The sequence below is a fragment of the Chelonus insularis genome, unplaced genomic scaffold, assembly GCF_013357705.1.
Source record: "Chelonus insularis isolate UGA/USDA-ARS -01 unplaced genomic scaffold, ASM1335770v1 contig_324_pilon, whole genome shotgun sequence".
In the NCBI taxonomy this organism is placed as follows: Eukaryota; Metazoa; Arthropoda; class Insecta; order Hymenoptera; family Braconidae; genus Chelonus; species Chelonus insularis.
The window spans coordinates 754800-776796 of record NW_023276494.1 but is presented as its reverse complement, the minus strand read 5'-3'; the positions used below and the strand labels follow the sequence as shown (position 1 = coordinate 776796).

General features: G+C 29.2%; 7 protein-coding genes and 1 long non-coding RNA gene across 16 annotated transcripts; 4 read left to right on the top strand and 4 right to left on the bottom strand.

Moving 5' to 3' along the window:
- Positions 1 to 326: 326 nt before the first annotated feature.
- Positions 327 to 1399, top strand: LOC118065930 (stromal cell-derived factor 2). The gene is made up of 4 exons (XM_035081553.1): positions 327 to 459; positions 563 to 758; positions 852 to 1076; positions 1200 to 1399. The coding sequence occupies exons 1-4, from the start codon at positions 381 to 383 to the stop codon at positions 1363 to 1365; spliced, it is 666 nt and encodes a 221-aa protein (XP_034937444.1). The 5' UTR covers positions 327 to 380; the 3' UTR covers positions 1366 to 1399.
- On the bottom strand, positions 1062 to 2757 carry LOC118065929 (palmitoyltransferase ZDHHC22-like). The gene is made up of 2 exons (XM_035081552.1): positions 2618 to 2757; positions 1062 to 2547 (listed from the first exon to the last, which is right to left on the bottom strand). The coding sequence occupies exon 2, from the start codon at positions 2526 to 2528 to the stop codon at positions 1695 to 1697; it is 834 nt and encodes a 277-aa protein (XP_034937443.1). The 5' UTR covers positions 2529 to 2547; positions 2618 to 2757; the 3' UTR covers positions 1062 to 1694.
- LOC118065928 (PR domain zinc finger protein 15-like) lies at positions 2741 to 6451 on the top strand. Its single transcript, XM_035081551.1, has 4 exons — positions 2741 to 2875; positions 2951 to 3052; positions 3227 to 3291; positions 3369 to 6451. Exons 2-4 carry the CDS (start codon positions 2956 to 2958, stop codon positions 6006 to 6008), a joined length of 2802 nt encoding a protein of 933 aa, XP_034937442.1. The 5' UTR covers positions 2741 to 2875; positions 2951 to 2955; the 3' UTR covers positions 6009 to 6451.
- Positions 6452 to 6750: 299 nt separating this feature from the next.
- Tango11 (transport and golgi organization 11) lies at positions 6751 to 8997 on the bottom strand. Of its 3 annotated transcripts, none has more exons than XM_035081455.1 (5): positions 8872 to 8997; positions 8334 to 8555; positions 8170 to 8264; positions 7929 to 8086; positions 6751 to 7844 (listed from the first exon to the last, which is right to left on the bottom strand). In XM_035081455.1, exons 2-5 carry the CDS (start codon positions 8548 to 8550, stop codon positions 7631 to 7633), a joined length of 684 nt encoding a protein of 227 aa, XP_034937346.1. In that variant the 5' UTR covers positions 8551 to 8555; positions 8872 to 8997; the 3' UTR covers positions 6751 to 7630. The 3 variants fall into 3 exon arrangements, with proteins under 3 accessions (XP_034937346.1, XP_034937347.1, XP_034937345.1); XM_035081456.1 differs by having other exon boundaries at positions 8832 to 8900; XM_035081454.1 differs by having other exon boundaries at positions 8744 to 8896.
- An 18-nt stretch (positions 8998 to 9015) lies between these two features.
- DNApol-alpha180 (DNA polymerase alpha catalytic subunit) lies at positions 9016 to 14036 on the top strand. Its single transcript, XM_035081452.1, has 3 exons — positions 9016 to 9226; positions 9344 to 9541; positions 9624 to 14036. The coding sequence occupies exons 1-3, from the start codon at positions 9211 to 9213 to the stop codon at positions 13892 to 13894; spliced, it is 4485 nt and encodes a 1494-aa protein (XP_034937343.1). The 5' UTR covers positions 9016 to 9210; the 3' UTR covers positions 13895 to 14036.
- Positions 14037 to 14259: 223 nt separating this feature from the next.
- On the bottom strand, positions 14260 to 16886 carry LOC118065894 (zinc finger protein 479-like). Its single transcript, XM_035081466.1, has 3 exons — positions 16415 to 16886; positions 14717 to 16342; positions 14260 to 14640 (listed from the first exon to the last, which is right to left on the bottom strand). Exons 1-3 carry the CDS (start codon positions 16535 to 16537, stop codon positions 14395 to 14397), a joined length of 1995 nt encoding a protein of 664 aa, XP_034937357.1. The 5' UTR covers positions 16538 to 16886; the 3' UTR covers positions 14260 to 14394.
- LOC118065895 (uncharacterized) lies at positions 16534 to 20518 on the top strand. The gene is made up of 2 exons (XR_004690201.1): positions 16534 to 16729; positions 20335 to 20518. It is a non-coding gene; the product is annotated as an uncharacterized lncRNA (long non-coding RNA).
- LOC118065893 (sphingomyelin phosphodiesterase-like) lies at positions 17175 to 21983 on the bottom strand. 7 transcript variants are annotated; one of them, XM_035081460.1, is made up of 8 exons: positions 21141 to 21323; positions 20572 to 20670; positions 20273 to 20505; positions 19557 to 19853; positions 18152 to 19464; positions 17888 to 18073; positions 17631 to 17683; positions 17175 to 17570 (listed from the first exon to the last, which is right to left on the bottom strand). In XM_035081460.1, the coding sequence occupies exons 1-7, from the start codon at positions 21304 to 21306 to the stop codon at positions 17668 to 17670; spliced, it is 2310 nt and encodes a 769-aa protein (XP_034937351.1). In that variant the 5' UTR covers positions 21307 to 21323; the 3' UTR covers positions 17175 to 17570; positions 17631 to 17667. The 7 variants fall into 7 exon arrangements, with proteins under 7 accessions (XP_034937351.1, XP_034937350.1, XP_034937349.1 ...); XM_035081459.1 differs by lacking the exon at positions 17631 to 17683 and having other exon boundaries at positions 21141 to 21321; XM_035081458.1 differs by lacking the exons at positions 17175 to 17570; positions 17631 to 17683 and having other exon boundaries at positions 17723 to 18073; positions 21141 to 21322.
- Between the last annotated feature and the right edge of the window lie 14 nt (positions 21984 to 21997).

Genomic DNA, 21997 nt, shown 5'->3' with positions numbered 1-21997 from the left:
AACCAGTTATGCCAATAGTTGAAAAATAAAATAACTAAATACTCTTTTCTAGGGAAAAATAAAAGTCACTATAATGGTTGGTCTACTGTCGGTAAAATAGGAATCCGTATTTTAATCAGTAGAGAACAAAGTTAGCTTATCAATAGTGAATATTTTTTTTTTTGTATTCAAAAATCATATGTTATCACATTACTTTTTCATGTTTTAATATGTGAATATACATAGATACTTATTATATTAGATATATAATTTACAATTAAAAAATAATATCGTTACATGAATATTCCAAGTGCCTCGATCGATAGTGTAGTTTTAATAGGAGGTAAATTTATTTGTACCAATAAGAAAAGCCCACGCATTTTGCTGACAGTTCTTTAAAAATGGCCACGCGGTGGACGATAAATCAGCTCTTTCTGTATTTTTTAATTATTTTTTCATCATTATCAAATATATTGACAGGTAACTATTTTAACAATGATTTTGTCTTTTCAAAAACTTTCAAATGAACTATAAATCATTATATTTTTACATTAATTAACATAAATTTAAATATTATTTTCAGTGAATGGAAACCGATATGTAACTTGTAGTTCAGTATTAAAATTATTAAATGTTGATTACAATGTCAGACTACACTCTCATGATGTAAAATATGGTAGTGGCAGTGGTCAACAATCAGTTACTGCTACAGAAGCTAAAGAAGATGCTAATTCTTACTGGCTAATAAAAGCTCCTACAGGAAAATTTTGTGCTAGAGGGTAATTTTTATTTGAAATCTCTTAAAACATAAACAATTTATCTTGTAATATTTTTTTAAATTAAAAATAATTTGGTTATTTAATCCTTATTAGTAAACCAATCAAATGTGGTGGAACTATTAGGTTAGAACACGTAAATACAAAAAAAAATCTTCATTCACACTTGGTTCGTTCCCCTCTGAGTGGAAAGCAAGAAGTATCAGCTTATGGTGATACTAAAGGTGAAGGAGATACTGGAGATCATTGGAAGGTTGTTTGTCAATCAGATTTTTGGGAAAGACAAGAGCCTGTGATGCTTCAACATATAGATACTCAAACGTATGCTTTATTAAGTTAACCCAATTAAACTAGCATGACATTACAAAATAATCACCATTATTTCTTAACTTTAGTTATTATCCCAGTTTCTCAATGTACTATATTATCTATTGATATTTTCAGATATTTATCAGTCAGTGGTAGAACTTATGGGTCGCCTATCGCAGGGCAAGCTGAAGTAGTAGGAGAACACTCATCAAGTGGCCATACTCAGTGGCAAGCTATGGAAGGCTTGTTTATAAATCCATCTGACTTCAAAAATCATCATATACACCATACTGAATTGTAAAGTTTACTCAATAGTACTATAATCAAATGTTAACCTGAAAACCATAGCACATGACTGAATGAACTTAAATGCTACAATGCATTTAATTTTATATTTAATCTATAAATCAAATTTACTCCGTTTTGATTATCATAAACGCTCAAATTTGTGAGATGTACATATATTTATTTCACAACGGATTGATAATTGTAAATGATTGTTTTAAAGTCCAAAAAGTGAATAGATGTTTCGTAAAAAATTTGATAATTGATAGAAAAATATTCTACAAATTTAACTGTATTTTAATTTCAGTAAGCATAAATATACATCTTAAGATTGAAAATAAAAAACTAAACTTCCTTCAATTGATATTTTCCATTTACATCTCTTGTACCGGCAAGTCCATTATACGGAAATAAAAAATTACAAAGTCTATAACTTCCAAATACTTCTTTCAACTCTTGTTTTCTAGATATTTCACCATAATATTTTTGTTTTCCAGTTAAACAGCTGTATAATTTCCATATTGAGTAAGCGAAACAAAGTAAACCAACTGACCAAAGAGCATCAAATAATGTTACTAATAAAAGACAAGAAGTTTTGCCCGAAATATACCTAGCTAATGCAATTGGAAAACAAAAACTAATAATTATATTAAAAACGCTTGGGTCTTTTATAAATGTTTCTTCTAAATTTGCATATAAATAAGGACCCAAAATTGACAACGAGTAGAAACAAGCTAAAGATGCATGAAAACATATTACAATAAAATTTCCCATATTTTGCTGAATAATGCAAGCACCAATGAAGAAGCAGTGATGATCTCTGAAGTGAAAACATTTGTTGCAGCCTATACAATGTTGCGTTGGTCTATACGTGTAGTTGAGACACTTTTCACAGTACCAATATTTGAATTTATGTGGAGATTGAGACTCAGAGTTTATTGTTAAAATTACACTGTCATTTTTAGGTTCTCTATTCATACGTTTTAGAGTCGTGGCATTACAGCTGATGGAGTAAATTGAATACCAGTTCAAATAAACCTGAATAGATATGAAAATGAACAGTGAAGAGAGCCCCTGATTTATATAAAATGTGATAACAGTTACAAGAATACTAAATAGCAAAGCAATAAATGGACAAATTTTCAGAGCTATTTGGTAGAACATCCGCTTTTTATACATGATGAATTAATTTATTTTCCTGCAACAACCAGATCGTTTCTTAATTATTTTATCGTTTGTATCCCTTCTCTTTTGTAAACAGTACTTACCAAAAATTTGAACAGATTATGTCTATAGTAATAAAAAAAAAAATTATTTATAATTTTTACAATAACGCTTGTCATAATGCCTGTTTATTTGTTTGTATTTTGAAAATACAACGTATTACATGTAGAGTTGATGGAAAAACAAATGAAAGAACGTTATTGTTTTTGTCAAAAAATGAGCATACTACACTCCAAAGTTGTAAACACTTAACCTTACATAACCTCAAACAACTTTAATGCAGTTGTTGTTCTAAACGAAAGGTAGGTTCATGAATTTTTTTATAAATTTTTGCATTAATTTTGAAAAAAAAAAAAACATATTAATAATTATTGTAGATAAAATGATGCCGCCATTGAAGAAGTTGATGATAATAAAAAATGATAATGATGAAAAAATTAATAATCCTGAAGAAAAGAAAACACAATCAGTATCGTTAGGTAATTTACTGTTTTTATTTTGTTATTAAGTGATTTTATATTGATTGCTCAATAAAGATTGCAATCAAAATTATTTATATCAAGTCTTATGCAATGAAATTATGAAAACTATATTTTATTAAATAACTTGATGTTAATACATAAAAAAAAAAAAATAATTTAATATTCTTTTAGTTTGTAACATTTGTGGTCAATCTCACGATACACATGAGTGTCCTTTTCTTTCTAATTTACAATATGTAAGTAGTAAATCTTAATTCATGATATTAATTAAATTCAAAAGAATGTTTATACTAAATTAAAAAATTGTTTACAGATTAAAGATTCTCCTGTCCTTTCTCGAGCACGCCAAACATTGCCAAAAGACCTAGAAATTACAAAAATGGCTGATGGATCATTAAGTGTAATTGCCAAACGTGAATTCCAACGAGGAATGACATTTGGACCTTTTCAAGCTAAGAGAAACTGGGCTATGAATCCTGCAAATCTTTTTCCAATTAAAGTATTCGGAAATTCATCGGTCCCTACTTGTTATTTAGATTATTCAGATGAGGATTTAAGCAACTGGATGTCTTTTATTTTACCAGCATCTAATGCTAAAGAACAAAACCTTATTTGTTATCAAGTGAAACAAGATATTTTTTACACCGTTATGAGGATAATTCCACCTGGAGAAGAGTTTAGAGTATGGTATGCGCCATATTATGCGTTAAAAATGAAAATGCCTCTGTATAATATGGATTTTGCTAATGTTGAGAGTGATGTGTTGAATCGTGATATTGAAATAAGAAGTTTGGAGACTGCAAATGACTCCGTTGAAATTTTAAATAGAGATATAGCCCAACAATTAGCTGAACGACTTCCAGCACAGCAGTTAGGTGCTAAATGTGAACAAGAAAACTGGACGTGTCTTTTATGTTCTTCAACAATTAATTCTGTCGTTAATTATGCCAAACATTTGATGGAACATTATAAACCTCTTCTTGGAGCATTTTGTAATATTTGCAATAGAAAATTTTATAATAACTCCATTTTGGAAAAACATAAAATTATGAAACATTCAGATATTGCCATGGGTAATGAAACCATGGGTATACCAACGTCTTCAAACCAACAACAACAGAATACTCAAACTGTTTTGAATATGAGTGATATGGATGGACAAACTTCAGATGCTATGAAAGATATTTTTGAAAAGTTTAAATCAGGAAAAACAATAACTGAAAGTGCTTTAATTATGACTGATAAAGAAAATCAGTCTGATATTTCTCTTCTTGATTCTCATGCTATAAGTATGAATGATTTCCTTCAAAATAGTGGAAATCTGATGGAATCCTCTTCGTTGAACTCCTCTTTAAAGTCTATTTTGGAAAATCAATGCCTTAATATCAATATTAGTTCTATGGCAGATTCTATTCTTTCAGATAATATTTCTACTGCTGATGGTGTCAGATTTAATGTTGATGAACTTGCATCGGAACTCTCTCTAGACATCACAGCAGATGATGAAAGTGCAAATAAAAAAATAAACAATTTCGATTGTGATATTTGTGGTAAAAAATTCCAAAGACCTGATTACCTTTATCGACACTTGAGAAAACATACTGGAGAATTTATTTGTTCTGGATGCCTTGGTGTTTTTGCGAGAAAAGAAAATTTATTAACTCACGTGTGCTCTTTTCAAAAAACAAATGTTAATTTAGAGTGTCCATATTGTTCAAAAACATTTGCGGTAAAAAAATATTTGAAAAGACATATGGCTCGACATTTTGAGCATAATAGATGTAAGTGGTGCAGAAATACTTTTACTTCTCCATTAGAATTAAAATCTCATGAATGTAATGCTCCAAAGCATATTTGTAATCAATGCAATAAGATATTTGTTCATCGAGCTCATCTTAATCGTCACATGAAACTTCATTCAGAACCTAAACCAATTATTCAGAAAATTAAAAAAAAGTCAACCGAAGATGAACCAGCTATTTGTGAAAAATGTGGTGATATTTTTAAAACTCCTTACAGTTTAAAACAACACTTGAAATCTCATGGAGAAAGAACGTATGAGTGTGAAATTTGTCAGAGACGTTTTCATAGAATTGGTGTATTAAAAGAACACAAACAAATTCACCAAAGTGCTCAAATACCTTGTGACGTTTGTGGAAAAAAATTAAAAAGTAAAAAGGCTCTAGATGTTCACGTTTTGCTTCATGGAAATAAAAAATTTCAATGTGAAAAATGTGACAAGAGCTTTTTCCAACGATGTAATTATTTAAAACACTACAAACAAATTCACACAGAAAAAATAATGCATAAATGTCCTCACTGTCCAACTCAATTTGCCAACGAAATCAGTTTCAATAAACACGTAACAGGTCATACAAAACCATCTAAATTCACGTGCTCATCTTGTCATAAGTCTTTTCATGGTCAGTATCAGTTGAAAAGACACATTCAATCTACCCACAGTGGTATAATTTATCGCTGTCCTTTTTGTAAGATGACAGCAAGACACAAACATAGTATGAGAAGACACTTTGAAAGGCAGCATAAAAGCTTGAGTAATGAATGGGATCAACCAGGGTTTGTTAATCAACTAATTGAAAAGTCGGCTTTAAATGAAGAGAAGATAGATAATGTTGATAATATTGATAATTCAAAAATTTTATTATCAGTTCCTGAAGTTACTGAAACGTTTTCAAATATACCAGAGGTAACCCAAGTAGACAATCGTAATGAAACATTGATTGATGATTCAGAAATATTACTCCAATCAACAGAAATTAATCATGGTGCGGTTGAAGCCTCTGAAATATCTTTGACTGAAGTTCCTCAGCTCAGTATAAGTGATTCAGATTCTCAACTCGCTGAATCTGTATTAAACAATGCTTACATCTTTGGAGAAAATGGAGATATAATGTTCTATGTCCTTGATAATAATTCTGTTATTAATTATTAATCAAATATTTGCAATGATTCGTATGTAATTATATTGAATTGGCAAATGATTTTATCATCTATTCTATTTGAATATTTAATAAGGTTATATTTTAAAATTAAGTGTTGGTTATATTAAAAATCAGTTTGCCAATTCTGTAAGAAATAACTCAGTCATTAAATCTCAAATTATTTTGCAAAGGTTCCTAAAAACCTAAAAATGAAGACTGATATACTCTAGTTAATTATTAATATGAATATTAATGTTAATTATATTGTCAAGCATCAAAGTTACTATTAATGATAGAAGTTATGAAGTAGAATTTACTCGTAATGTAAAATCTAAAGAGTTTATATGGAAAAATATTCTTAATTTGCAGTTTAAGTATTTCTTTTAATTAATTAAGAAAAGTTTTTTGTGTTTATAAGGATTCTATTTTGTTTTCATTATAAAAGCATCTTTAAGAAGCGGGAGGTTAAAAATATTTAAATTTCCTATTTCAATTTTTTTTTTCTTGAAATAAAGAGTATTTTATTAATTTGTAATAATTTGTGGAAAATATTCAGTTAAAATATTATTAAAATTATTTTTAAGTTACCAATGAAAAAAATTATAAGACTGAAATGACACTGTGATATATAAATTTTATAATTCACAATTTTCATCTTATAGAATTCTCAAGTTTTACTGTAGTTTTAGATTTTTAAAATATATCAAGGATATATATATAATGTTTGCATGTCAAATTAAAATTATAGATTAATTAATAGTTAATTATTTTTTATTATTCACTAGAATCATATGGCATGTCATATAAATATACAATATCATACAGTGTTGCCATGGGCATAATTCAATTGGCACAGAGACTTATTCTCTGTTAATATTTTAATAATTCTTCATTTGAAATATTGTTGTATACAATGTCAACTAGATAAACAAATGAAATACATGTCTTCACATAATTATTTGTGTCACAAAATTACAGTTTTTCGTTATTGTTCACTTATTATATAATGATCAAAATTAATAATGTGTATATGAAAATTGTAACATTTTATATGAGTTAATTATTAATCGAAAAATATTAATTTTTAAAGAAAAAAAATTCATTTCTCTTTAAAAATTATTTTTTCCTTTCAACACATAAAATGTAAATATTACTAACAAATTACAACAGTTAAAATTAATCGAAAAAATATTTACATGCCACATCAAACATTAACATTCAATCCATAAGATATTAGTTCTAGATTTCTCTAGAAGTCTATCTTATTTGCCAAAAAATCAAAATTACAAATACAGTCTATTCGATCAACGATACGTAGTCAATTATATATTTTAAATTTACAAAATGAATATCAAGAAACATTTTACTTTTAAATCGCCAACTCTTAAGTATTCAGTTTAAAATAAAAAATTTAATTTAGAATTTTAAAAAAAGTATAACCGACTTTAGAACATTTTTATAACTATCCACATTCAATAAAAATCAGGATACTACTAAACTTGATGATATCAATATATATTAACTATGAAAAAAGATTACTTTCATATAGATTGTGCAATCTTTGATTAATTTTTTTGTTCTATTCAAAACGGAAGAGTGGCGAATTAATTAAACTGTGTTACTTGTGATTATTTTAATTTCTAGTTAACCAACTGAAGGCTTTGATGAAAAAGTAAGCTATAGTGATAGCATAAAAAATTTTATCACGTTGTTGCCGTTGTAACATTTCCAATTCTACTGCCATTACTCTGCGGTTCAACTTTCCAACTTGTCGACGAAGGTGTTGAATCTCTTCACTTGGTGCTAGAGAAACATCTAGAGTATTGTTCCATACTGGAGTTTGTTCTCTGATAAGATAAAATATTAAATTAATTTTTTCTCAAAAAAAAAAAAAAAGTTAATAATAAATTACTTAGATCACTTTGAAATACCTAGCTGCACGCCTAACTATTTGAGTTTCATTCATGTATGATCCATTTGTAATTGGAATACTTTGGTTCAAATCAGATGTATTCATGTAGTCATCAATATTATCATCGTCAACAGTGGGGAAAAAATGATCTCCTAATGTAAGAACTCGTGGAGGCGTCTAAAAATGATGTTTAAAAAATTTTTTATTCATGTAAAGCATTATTTACTTTAAAATAGATTATCTTAAAATAATTACAATACCTGAACTCTTGTGAATTCTGGTTCAGGAGGAATTACAGAATTTTCGAGCGTCATTTCAATTGGTGGAGCTTTTAGACCAATATGTTGATCGTGCCCTGAAACGCATATTATTTATAAATAAAAAATTAAACCTCAAGTTCAAATCTTAAAAATGAAATACTTACCAACAACTAAAATTCTGTCAGGCATGTGCATGTCTAGCACTTCATTTGGTATTGCTTGATTCCAAGTAGCTCTATTTGTACCGGAATCGTCGTCTTTATATTCATCACCAACCCTTATAGTCTTTGGGAGTTTCATCTTATTTTTTATTTCATAATTTTGGTCGTAAAAGTTATCCACTTCTCCGTTGAAAACCGCTGGACTTTGAGGTTTTGGCATGGCAACTAAAATATAAAATGCATAAAAATATAGTTAAAGTGATAAATGACGATTGAAAAAGTAACAAATAAGTTACAATGAAAATTAGAACGAAAATAGTTCAATTGACTAAAAAAAACATATCCACAAACTCAAATGAATGGTTAGTATATTGATAAATATCAAAAACATTAATTTCAGTGTAAATTAAAACCTTTATCAGTATCAGGAATTATGTCAGGCATTTAGAATTAGGTTCTAGGTTTAAATTTTTTAAAAAAATCTTATAATTTCACAATTACTTCATTAAAATCAACAAACTACGAAAAATGAGTAACGTACACTTTTTTGTTCGTTATGCACGACAAATTTGCAACCTGAAGTTAGCTATATATATATATATATCGATAGTCGATATTTCGAGTATCGAGAGACAGTTGTATCGAATCTGTTTCCCGCCAAAAATTTTCTTAAGATACACAACAATGTACGCACGTCAAATACCTTGATTTATTTGTGTTTACTCTTTTGTTATATTTATTAATTTCACCTTTTTATTTTTTATTACTTCTTTTATTGATATTAAACATTTTTTTAAGCCGTAATATAGTTTGTAATCATCAAATCAACAATTATTATAAGTTATAAATTAGTAAATAAGTGTAAAATAACCTCAAGAAAATGGAAGATGATGGTCGTAAGTATAACAATAAAAAGATAACTAAAAATAATTTGATATAATTTGTGATATATTCTTAAAATTTTTTATTAATCTTAATTTTTAAATATTTATTTTATTAATTTATATTTTTAGCTTCTACATCTCGCAGTAAAAGACAAAGACTCGATAAATCTGGTAGATTTGCTGCACTCAAAAAACTGAAAGAATTAAAAGGAAGCAAAAATAAATATGATGTTGGTGAACTGGAAAATGTTTACGATGAAGTAGACGAAAAAGAATATTTAAAAACAGTTGTACAGCGACAAGAATCAGATTGGATTGTTGATGATGGTAATTTAAAAAAAAATTTTCCTTCATTTAATTGCCGTATCGGTATAAAAAAATAAGTAACAAAAATTGAATTTATTATTAGGTGGGACTGGATATGTTGAGGATGGTCGTGAAATTTTTGATGATGATTTAGATGAAGAAAGTATTGAAAAAGCTTCAAAACAAAATTTTGCAGGTCCAAGAAAGAGAAAAAGAGACAGTGAACAAAAATCTAAAACATCAAATCTTATGTCTATGTTTCAAAATGCATCAACAAAGAAAAAGACTGAAACAACATCTCTCCAAGATGACACTCTTCTTGCTGATATGTTAGCAGAGTTAGAAAAAAACAAGACATCAAAGCCTAAAACACCGGTTACCAATAAATTCAAAGTCACTTCAAAACCAGTAACACAATCTCAGAGTAAAGATGTCTTTTCAATGGCTGGAGAATCGAAAAAAGAAGCAACTGAAGATGATTTTTTAATCTTCGATTCTCCAATGAAGGTTTCACCGAAAATTGAAAAAAAGAAAGACCAAACGTCTAGTGTAAGAACTGAGATAGAAAAGTCAAGTCAAATTATTGAAACTCCAGATAAATCAATGGACGTTTCTAACTCATCAAAAAATATTAAACAAGATACTGAAGATTACAATAAATATTATGGTGACTTTGATGACGATTTTTCAACAAATGTATCGAAAAATTCTCCAATAACAACAAACGACTGTAAGACCGAAAATATTTCAATGGGCGATGATGACATAGATGAATTTATCGGATTAATAGATGAAGAAAATATTCGTAAACGTCCTAAAATCGAAGATGAAAATTACGAGCAAGTAATTGCGTCTTTGGATAAAACAGCTTCATGGGGAGCATGGGATAATGATACAAAATCATCAAATACAGCTGACGTTACATCAGTTTCTGATAAAGATCTACAATCTGCAATGGTGAAAAATAAGAATGGAGACACTGTTTTGCGATTCTTTTGGTGGGATGCCATAGAAAATCCTTACAAAAATCCAGGAGTGGTGAATTTCTTTGGTAAAGTATATTTAGAATCTTCTAAAAGCTATGTTTCTTGTTGCTTATCAGTGAGAAACATTCCAAGACGACTATACGTTCTCCCAAGTGAAAATGTCATTGACAAAGATGGAATTGAACGGCCTACAAACATGCAGGATGTTTATTATGAATTCAAAGAACTCGCTGATAAGAATAAAATAACTGAATTCAGGTCAATTCCTGTTACAAAATCCTATGTTTTTGATCGAGAAGGGACTCCACTCCAATCAGAGTATCTAGAAGTTAGGTATGCACCAACGTTTCCAGTATTGGAAAATAATTATAAAGGAAAAGCTATTGAACACATCTTCGGCACTAGTGTTAATGCTATAGAGCTATTATTAATGGAGCGAAAGATCAAAGGCCCTAGTTGGCTCGACATTAAGCTTCCTATGCCTGTTCAAAGTACTTTAAGTTGGTGTAAATTACAAGCAAATTGTTTAAAAATGGAGTACATTACTGTTTGTGATGACAGTAATGAAAAACTATCTATTCCTCCCATGATTATCATGACAGTTGATGTAAGAACTACTTTAAATTCAAGAAATAATGACACAGAAATTGTTATGATCGGAGTTTTAATTAATAATCAATATTATGTTGATAAACCTGCTCCAAAATCAATGTTTCATCAACATGTTTGTTTTGTTACTCATCCTAAAGACACACCTTGGCCTTTATATGCTAGAGATCAATTGTTGAAAACAGATAAAACCAATGTAGTTATCTGTGAAACAGAATCAGATCTTTTGGAAAAATTTCTTGATTTAATTCAAAAAACTGATCCTGATTTATTAGTAGGGTATGATTGTGGTTTCCAATTTGACATTGTTTATCGTCGATTGATGGCTTTGAAAATTAAAAACTGGAGCAGAACTGGAAGACTTAAACAAACTGGTACCTACGGAAGTTCAAGAATTTCATTACCTTGGGTATTTGCTGGTCGTCCAATTTGTGATTTGTCAATATCAGTGAAAGAGTTGAATGTAAAAGTACGAAGTTATGACCTTGATAGCATTTGTCAAGCGGTTTTAAAAACGAAAGAAAATACGATAAAAGAAATAAAGCCTGGTGAATGTTCACAATTTTACGCTAGTTCAGATAAAATTAAAACCTTAGTTAAAGTCACGATGTCTGAAGCTCTTTATATACTTACATTAATGTTTGAATTAAACATAATACCACTTGCTCTTCAAATAACTTGTATAGCAGGAAATATTCTGTCAAGAACACTTTCTGCTGGCCGAGCTGAAAGAAATGAATATTTATTACTTCATGCTTTTTCAGAGAAAGATTTTATTACACCAGATAAGCAATCAAATAAAAAAGACTCACAAGGTGCCAGGAAAAAGGCTGCATATGCTGGAGGATTAGTTCTTGAACCTAAACGTGGATTTTACAATAAATTAATTTTACTAATGGATTTTAACTCTTTATATCCTAGTATTATTCAAGAATTTAATCTCTGTTTCACAACTATTCCTGGTGTTTGTTATAAAGACGCAGAAGAGTTAGACCTTCCAAAGGCAGATCTAGATATAGGAATTATTCCTACGGAAATTCGAAAGCTAGTTGAAAGTCGTCGAGCCGTAAAGATACTCATGAAACAACCAAATTTGAGTCCTGAAGCTAAGATGCAGTATAATATTAGACAGTTGGCTTTAAAATTAACTGCTAATTCAATGTACGGATGTCTAGGAGCTTCTCATTGTCGATTTTATGCTAAAGGTCTTGCAGCAATGGTTACTTCTAAAGGACGAGAAATACTCATGCAAGCTAAATCTCTCGTGGAAAATTTAAATTTTGAAGTAATTTATGGAGATACAGATTCATTGATGATCAATAGTAATACTTTAAATTATGAACAAGCATTTGAAATAGCTAAATCTATCAAACAAGAAGTCAATAAACAATATAAAATGTTGGAATTAGATATAGATGGTGTCTTCAAATATCTTTTACTTCTTCAAAAAAAGAAATACGCAGCAGTAATAATGAACAAACTACCTAACGGAGAAATTGAGTTAATAAAAGAGTACAAAGGACTAGATATTGTTAGAAGAGATTGGTGTCAGCTTGCTTGTGAACAAGGAAGAGTAATCTTGGATCAAATTTTTTTAGATTGTACTGAAGAAGAAAAACTTGTAAAAATAGCTGATTTACTTCAAAGTATTGCTAAAAAAGTTCGTCAGAATTTACTTCCTCTTCAGTCATTTATTATTACTAAACAGTTATCGAAAAATCCTAATGAGTATCCAGATAAGAAGCAGCCACATGTAACTGTAGCTTTGAGGCTCAATAAATCAGGTGGTAGAATGTGGAAAGCTGGTGACACCATTTCTTATATCATTTGTAAAGATGGAACTGATAAACATCCAATAGAACGAGCATATCACATTGATGAGTTTAAGAAACGTGAAGACTTAGTGATTGATTGTAATTATTATTTACTTAATCAGATCTTTCCAGTGCTTTACAGAATTTGTGAACCCATAGAAACCATTACGGACATCTTTCTGACTGATAACTTGGGTCTTCAAGGTATTTATAAACCAAAAGTGGCCGTCTTTACTGATTATTCAGCTTTAAATAATAAATCTGAAGAATTAAAAAAAGAGACTCATAATTTCAAAGACTGTGAACCATTTAAATTTAATTGTCCAAGATGTGGCAGTGTTAATGAAATTAAAGAATTCTTTAAGCAGTTCAAAGAAAGCAAAAAACCAGCTCTGTATGCTTGTGAAAATTCTGAATGTGATTATCCACTTTGGAAAAATATAAAACCCATTCATAACACTTTATTTTCGTGTCTTAGATCGTTACTTCAAAAGTATTATTGTCAAGATTATGTTTGTATTAATTTAAAATGTCAGAAGAAACAGAGAAAAATCATGACTTCAGGATGGCGTCAATTGCCCTCATGTTTTCACTGTGGACATGGTTACCTGAAGAAATCTTTCACAGACTCACAGTGTTGGAATCAAATGGATTTTTATAGGCATATTTTTGATGCAAGTCAATTGACCGATAAATCAGAGGCTTATCCGTCAGATTTAATATCAGCTTATAATATGTTGAAAGCATTAGCTGAGTCTTTTTTGAATAGAAATCGTTTTGCTCTACTTGATTTTGAACGTCTATTTTTGACGATAAAAATAAATGAGGTAAGAAAGCATAAATATAAACCAGTTGAGAAGATTGATGAAAACTCAATGTCAACAAAATTAAATATGTCATTAAAAAATTTTAATAAAAATCATATCGTGATATGGACAGCTACAGAGAAACAAAATTTAGATTAAAAAGGGAGATAACTAAAATATTTATAAGTTGGCGTTCAAACTGAATTTAACTATTAATCATTAATAGTAACAAGAAAGAAAGTTTTTTAATTATATATATATAGAGAGAGAATTATTTTTAAAAGAATATCTGTAATTATTTTCTCAATAAAAATAACACAATTTTCACTATACATCTTGATATTTTTTAATTTGTACGATTTACAATAATTCCATTTTTTACTTCAAATATTAATGCTTTTCAGCATTTACATAGTTTTCAACAATTTTAAATATTAACGATTATAAAAGAAAGAAAAAAAAAAACTACCAAATATCAATGTTAATTTTTAACATTATATACAAAAGGAAATTTCAAGAGGATATTTTTGAATACGTAATAAAAAATAATTTGTTATATTTCTATTATTTGAAAAGAATAAAAAAAAATTATAGACTAAACACATGATATTCCAAACTGGCCTATAGTACGCTGTGACTTAAATTTAAATGAATCAATTTTACCTCGGTCCTATTAATTCATTCTCTGACACATTAGAGATGTTATAAAAATTATATGGTAAATGAGGTGGTAAAAAATTTTGTAATGTTCCAGGAACAGCATTAAAATAAGGCGCATTTCTTTCTCTAAATACTGTTTCTTGAGATGCAGCAGGAGATATATCTGCTTGAAAGGTTTGAATTGTCGTTGTAGGAATTGTTTGTACGACAATTGGCTGTGTTGTGACAGGAATGGTTTGTATTACCTAAAATAGATGACAATTTAATAAATAAAAATATCAATAAATCTACAATATCAAATCTATCGTGGTAATTAATTACCTGAACTATCGAAGGGGTTACATGTTGTGATAAAGTTAATTCCTCTGGTACATTAGATGAAACGGCTTGTGGAATTTGTAATGTTTCTGGATTTTGTGAAGGTGGTGGTAGTGGTGGTGGTTGCTGTTGTTGTTGTTGTTGTTGTTGTTGTTGTTGTTGAGGTTGTTGAAGATGCTTAGTATGTGATGTATTAATTCCATGTCTTCTTTTCATATGTTTATTATAATTCGGCCAATTTGTAAAATGATGCTGACACTCTAGACAGCTGTAAGGTCGTTCTCCAGTATGTTGACGTCGATGAGTTGTTAAAATGCCTTTAAATCGGAAACATTTACCACAAAATTCACAAGTAAATGGCATTGCTCCTGTATGTATCCTATGATGTTCTCTTAACGTTCCTTTTTCGCGGAAAGTTCTTCCACATACCGCACATTGATGAGGTTTAGCTCCTGTATGAACAGTTTCATGTTTTTTCAACTGTAATGGAGTTTTAAAAGCTTTTGGACACTGTGAACAATTGTATGGTTTATCTGCTGAATGAGTTAAAAAGTGAGCTTCAAGATTTCCTTTTTGAATAAAGCTTTTTCCACATTGGTCACATGTGAAATTTCTCACACCAGAATGAATTCGTTTGTGAGTTACGAGATTCGGTTTTGTAGAAAATCTTTTATCACACTGATCACACGGAAATCTATTTTTCATAGTTTCTGGTAGGTGACATCGGCTATGAATATATAAAGCACTTTGTTGTCTAAAAGCTTTACCACAAGTTTGACAAACATGAGGACGTTCTTCACTGTGTATTATTCGATGAGAATCAAGAACTTTTTTATGTACAAATGATTTACCACAATCATCGCACGTAAATTTCGATTTATTCTTATGTCTCTTTACATGAGTAAGAAAGCCATAATATTTATCATAAACCTTACAACATTGAACACACATATACTTGGCTTGTTGATTATGAACAGTCTGATGATGTTTTTCAAGCATCTCTAAACTTGGCAATTTATCATTACAATCGGTACATAACCAGGGATACCTTTTCATATTCTCTGTAGTTTTATTTACATTTTTTGAGGATTCTTCAGTTTTTGCTTCGATTATTTCTTTATCTGAATCTGTACCAGTCATGTAGTTATCAGGAATTTTCGTATTATTTTTCGAATTTATTATTACATCAGCTTCAGCATCTGAAGTATCAACTTGGGATACTTTTTTTGTATTTTTTCTTTTTACTTTTTTCTTAGATTGTTTACCTAAAGTTTTTTTAAGAGATTTCTTTTTTGCTCTTGTCATATCATCTTCACTAGATTTGGAACAATTACTGTCATTATTATCATCATAACAAAAACTATCATTTGCTTCTGTCGCAGGTCCTGTAACATAATTGTGGTCTGACAGTTCAAATGATTCTGTCTTTAAATTGTTGACAGTTGTTATTTCAAGATTTGTGTTTGTTTCTGTTGGCTTGATACTTTCAGTTTTATATTTGGGCTCTAAAATTAACTGTCTAAGTGATTTTTGTGCTTCATTAGTTTGTTCGTAAAATTCACTACATTGATTTAAAAGTACACAACAACCAATGCAAACTGAATGAGGAAGATCATCGGTAGAAGTAATCTAAAAAATAGTATATAATTTTCTTGACATGATTATATAATAAATTAACCGTAATATGAAGCATATATTTACCTCAATATGGAGATATTTAGCAACTTTCGCTTGAATATTAAGTTTCTGGCCTTCAGAATCATAAATCCCAATTACATCAGGTTTAGATTCAGCACAAAGACGGCAAAGTTGAGCCTCAGTCATGTCTCCAATCTAGATTTATTCAAATGCTATTTATAATAATTGCATTATTAATTATTGCAAATAACAGTAAGCTAAGTTTTTAAGCTTTTCTGGAACTTGATGCATTTATAAACAATAGATCACCAAAGACGCTAACAGGCAGACATGTTGAATATTTTGATAAAGAAAAACGACCTGTCGTTTGAAATAGTGGTAAGTTGAGCAATGAATTATAATTATGAGAACTACGATTATTTATCGTAACATTTGATCAGTAATACATCAATTATTTTAACATTTTTTACTGACATTATGTATCAATAATCTAAAAATAATACTCAATTGTTGAGTGTTTTTCGGAAAAATTAGAGTTTTACGATACGGTGAAAAGTATCGATATCTCATATCGAATCGATTGAAAATATATCGACATCAATATGTGTCGATACTTCAATAATCGATTTAAGAGAAGGCGCGCGTTTTTTCAAATTGAAAAATTTTTATTAGTGACATACAATAATATTATTAAAAAAAAGTGAAGTTTATTAAAATAATATTTTTATTATTATCAAATTATACAAACATTTCAATATAATATTGAATCACAATAAATTATGATAAAATTTTTAATTTTCAATTCGAAGAAAATGTTCAATCCACTGATGTAACAAGTATAAATTTTCTTAATTCCTTCGATATCAGTCAATTCATATATATTATTTTAATATACATATGTACGTATATTAATAAATTTGGAAAATGTTGAGCTAATTTTCCGCTAGCCGTCGCATGATCATTTCAGGTGTCCGTATGTAGATGAATCATTTCAACTCAATAGAAATGAATTTCTTTCATTTTAAAGTTACTATGGCCGCCATAATTGCTATTATTAATCTGATAACTATATACAAAATTATTAATTCAGAAATTTTTAAAACTGATTATGGCGGTCATAGTAATTTAAAAATAAATCATAAAACTCTTTCAGCCCATGCCAAGTACGTATTTAGGCAAATTGTATGCAAATCGAGGAATCGCCATTACTACTGACATTCTGCAAAAATAACCAAATCTTTTAGTTAATAATAAACAATATTATTCTTTAGATACTTACTTTTTTAAATTGATTACAAAAATTCAGAAAGCGACTGTCACCATAGGCGTGTACTGAATGAAAAGCAGTGTTATTAAATTATACATGAAAATATTAATAAATTAATTAATTGTTAAGAAAGAGTATGCTCAAAAACAGATAGAAAAAAACCCAAGTAGAGAAAATATTAATTACTAGTATTTTTTTTATTAATTGTATCTCTTACAATATGACCATTGTTTTTAGAATAATTATTTATCCACCAGTTGTTTACGTACGATAATTTTAAACCATTGTATATCCATTCTCGCCAGCTACTTGTTGCTATTCCATCAATTCGAGATTCTAGAGTTTGACACAGCATTTTTCGATCATGACTACGACCACTGCGAAGATCACAAAGTAGTCTCTTCCGACAATCATTATTGCAAGCTGGTCTAACAGGTGAATTTTTATAATAATGCCTAGAGTAACAAAGTTTTCATAAGAACACAGTGTTTAATAATTGTAAATTTTTTTTCAATATAATTACAAATACATACTTGTAATAAAGATCAAAATTCGATGGCTCATTAGTCATTTTATCAATGAAAGCATCCCAATCTTTCGGTAATAATGATGACATCTGATATGCCTGACGTGCACTGTACATTTTCCGCCAAATAGGATAATCATAAAGATTAGCTTCCTTGAGATTCATCACCCAACTTTCATGATCGACAACTAATCTCGTTGTTTTTGAATGATCTCCATCAACGTAATATATTCTATAACCTGGATTTAGATCGTAATAAGGCGAAACAGAAGGCCCGATGTAGGCAATACTCAGTGCTCTACTAAAGTCCGAAATATCATAGAACAATTGAAATTCATCGTAATGCGTATGTCCGAAAAATTGTGCCGTTATAGTTGATTCATATCGATTGATTATGTGATAGTAATTTCTTGACCATATTTTTAAACAATCAGAATGACCAGGTGGTATATGACCGATTATATGAACCTTTTCTCCATTCATTTCAGCTCCTTGGAGTTCGTACACTAACCATTGTAATTCACTAACAGGATCGGTGCTATTTATCAGGAGCCACCAATTTTTGTTATTACAGTAATTCATGTTTACTGAAATAATACGAAATCCTGGACGAACTAGCACTGAGTAAAATGCACCACGTCGAACAGTATGAGACACGCCCGCGGGTAACCAACGTCTCCATTGTTTATCTAATTCATTGTAAAGCCATGAAATACTGCTGTCATCGTCAGGAGTACTCAAAGGTGGTGGAAAACTATTAACTGGAGCCGACTCGTGGTTTCCGAGTGCTGGAAATATTGGTATTCCTGGGAATGTTTCAGCCATTTGAATAGCAGTATCTCTTAAAATTTTTAAATTTTCTTCTCGAGTTTGATTCCAAACATCATGAGGTGGTAAATCACCTGTCCATAAAATATAATCTATATCGGAATGGGTCTGTTTAATATGATTCAACATGTGGTCCACTGTCCGTTTTGGCGTATCACACTTTCTATAATCACCCCATCGTCCAGCTGCTGCTCCTGGTTCATGTGCTAGTCCATTTGTTAAACGACAACACAAAGGCTCATTACACTGTGCATTAGCACCTTCATGATAATAAGGATCATAATGAGTATCCGAAATATGTAATACTTTAAACGTAGGAGCATTATCAATTGGTGGATTTGGTGGTGAAATTGGTGGTTTATTTACAGGTGGAAAAGCTACTTCCCATTCATGTTGAGGATTATATGCATCATCACATGCATCACCTATTACAAAACTACATATTTGAGCTGGCTCCATATTCACTTGTTTCAAAACGTGGATTACTTCTCCCTGAAAAATTTTTTATAATTTTTTATAAAAATAATGAAAATAAACAGTATATTTATTATTATTTACATTATTTTTGGACAAGGATTTCTCACCCCAAAAAGCAAAGTAACTCCGTGACACACTCTTGAACTTTGTATGCGTAATGATACACAAAATTGATATATATTTTTCATAATATCTTCATCACTTTTTCCATTTTTAATATAGTATTGTAAAAGTCCAGCTCCAGCTTTGCAAGCTGTACATGATACTTTTGACATTACAGAAGTTTCTACTTCAATCATAACTTGTTGCAAGTCTAATAATTTAATTGCTTTATCAACAAATAGCGACAAATGACCACTTGACTGTGCATTTTCCATATCCCATAGCATCCGTGAATAATTTACCTAATAATAATAAATAAAATATTCTTCAATTGTTAAATGGAAAGTTTTAAATCATCATAATGAATAAGTGGTTTATAAATCTCAACATTATTTTTCCGCAAAATCTCATTTCTTATATAATAATCTGTTAATCTTATCTAGCGTAATTATAAAAAATATTTTTCTCACGTGTATTTACTTAACGATCATTCATAATTTATAATGATTGTAATTTAAAAAAAAGTTAAATAAACATTTGATTATAAAAATGATATTTTTCAATTAAAATCTTTTGAAGAAGTCAATGTAATATGACTTTAAATAGAAAAAATGGTAAATAGCATTTTCTAGTAAATAATCAATGGCATCGTCACTGATTTGAATCAGATATTGCTAATATAGTAAACATTTATGCTTAGTGTAATATTTATTCATAGTACCTTTGCTAATTGATCAACGGGCATTCCATTAACGTCAACAATAACGACTTTTTCATTCTCAGGTGCAGCAGTTGGTGGTAATTCTCTCGTCATACCACTCGATGCCAATATTGGAGACAGTCGATCTCGAAACTTTTGTTTTGCCGTAAGTAATTCTTCTGAAAGAATCTCATCCGCAAGCTGAGTCCAATTCGTGTTTTCAATTTCTATTGCTCTGTCATTTATAACGGCTCCTTCAACCCAAAACGTTATAATTATTCTCTACACAAATTCCAGAAGGATAAAAAATTTTAATTTACCTGAAATTCCATTTAAAATAGTTGTTAATAACAAAAGTGATAATAAGTTGAAGATTTGTCTTCTCCATGGTAGATTTATCATACTAATTAAAAAAATTTCTGAAAAAAAGAAATAAATATACATAGATAATGAATTAAAATATTATATAAATGTAAAAGATACAGAGAAAGAAATTAATTGTATTTTAGAAGATTTTAATATCTTATAAGCATGATAAAATATCTACACATGAGATAATTTAAAAAAAATGTGATATAAAATATAATGCAGCTGTGTTAGATAGTAAAGTTGAATGTACGCTTGGAATCACAGTTTTGAATGTGAGAAGACCGTTATTTAACCCACCAAGCTGTTATGTAGGTATATAATAGACCTGGTGTAAACGATTGGAATAAAATTAAAGTTTTAGTCTAAAATAATCACATACACGAGTACACGAGCACTTTAAATTAATAATAATATAATTTTAAAATATTTATTAAACTTAAATTCTGCAATATGTAATGCACGATTTTACAAATTTTTATAATTATCTAAAATTTGACATACATAAAAAATATAAACATACTGTATTGTTTGTTTAAACAAGAGCCACTAAATTTTTTTTTCTTTGCTTTATTTAAATTGTAAAAGGTGTAAATAATCGTTGCTCTTGACCAATGAGTTCGAAGTAGTGTAAAAGTGTGTATGTATAAAAACCAATGTGACTTTTTGCAATCGTCAATGCGCATCATCGAACCTACTTTATATAATTTTCTCTTTCTTTTTGCATTTCATTTAAAATTTTTAAGCAATGTGTTGTTATATTTTAAAACATAACAACAATATTTGTAAACAATAACAATAATGATTTAAAAATTGTGCAACTATTATTATTATTATTATTATTATTATTATTATTATTATTATTATTATTATTATTATTACTGTTGTTGTTATTATCACTGTGTAAACGAAACAACATAAAACTTTAAAATAAAAAACGAAATTGTCTGTTAAACTTGTTCACAATTATTTATATTCATCTGACTATCGCACTTTCATTTATTTACATTTTTAAAAGCAATTATTGGTGAGAATAAAACACTACAACGCAAATTTAAAATTCATCAAAACACTTACTTGGTATTGAATTACGAAACAATACGAATATTACTACTAAATTATTATATGGCACAGTACATCACAAAGATTATTTCAACCACACAATTGATAATGACTTGAAATGTTCAGCTTCACAACCAATCATACTTGAAGGCGTTGGGGAAACTGACCGTTACAGGGAGGAGAGTTATATCTATATCTTTTGTAATGTTTTGTAAGTTTAATTTCTCCCGCACTACAAAAACACACACATATAAAAAGTCACGAAAAACCGAACCGCATTCTTCAATCATTTTCGGGAGCCCATTTCTACCGTTGGTA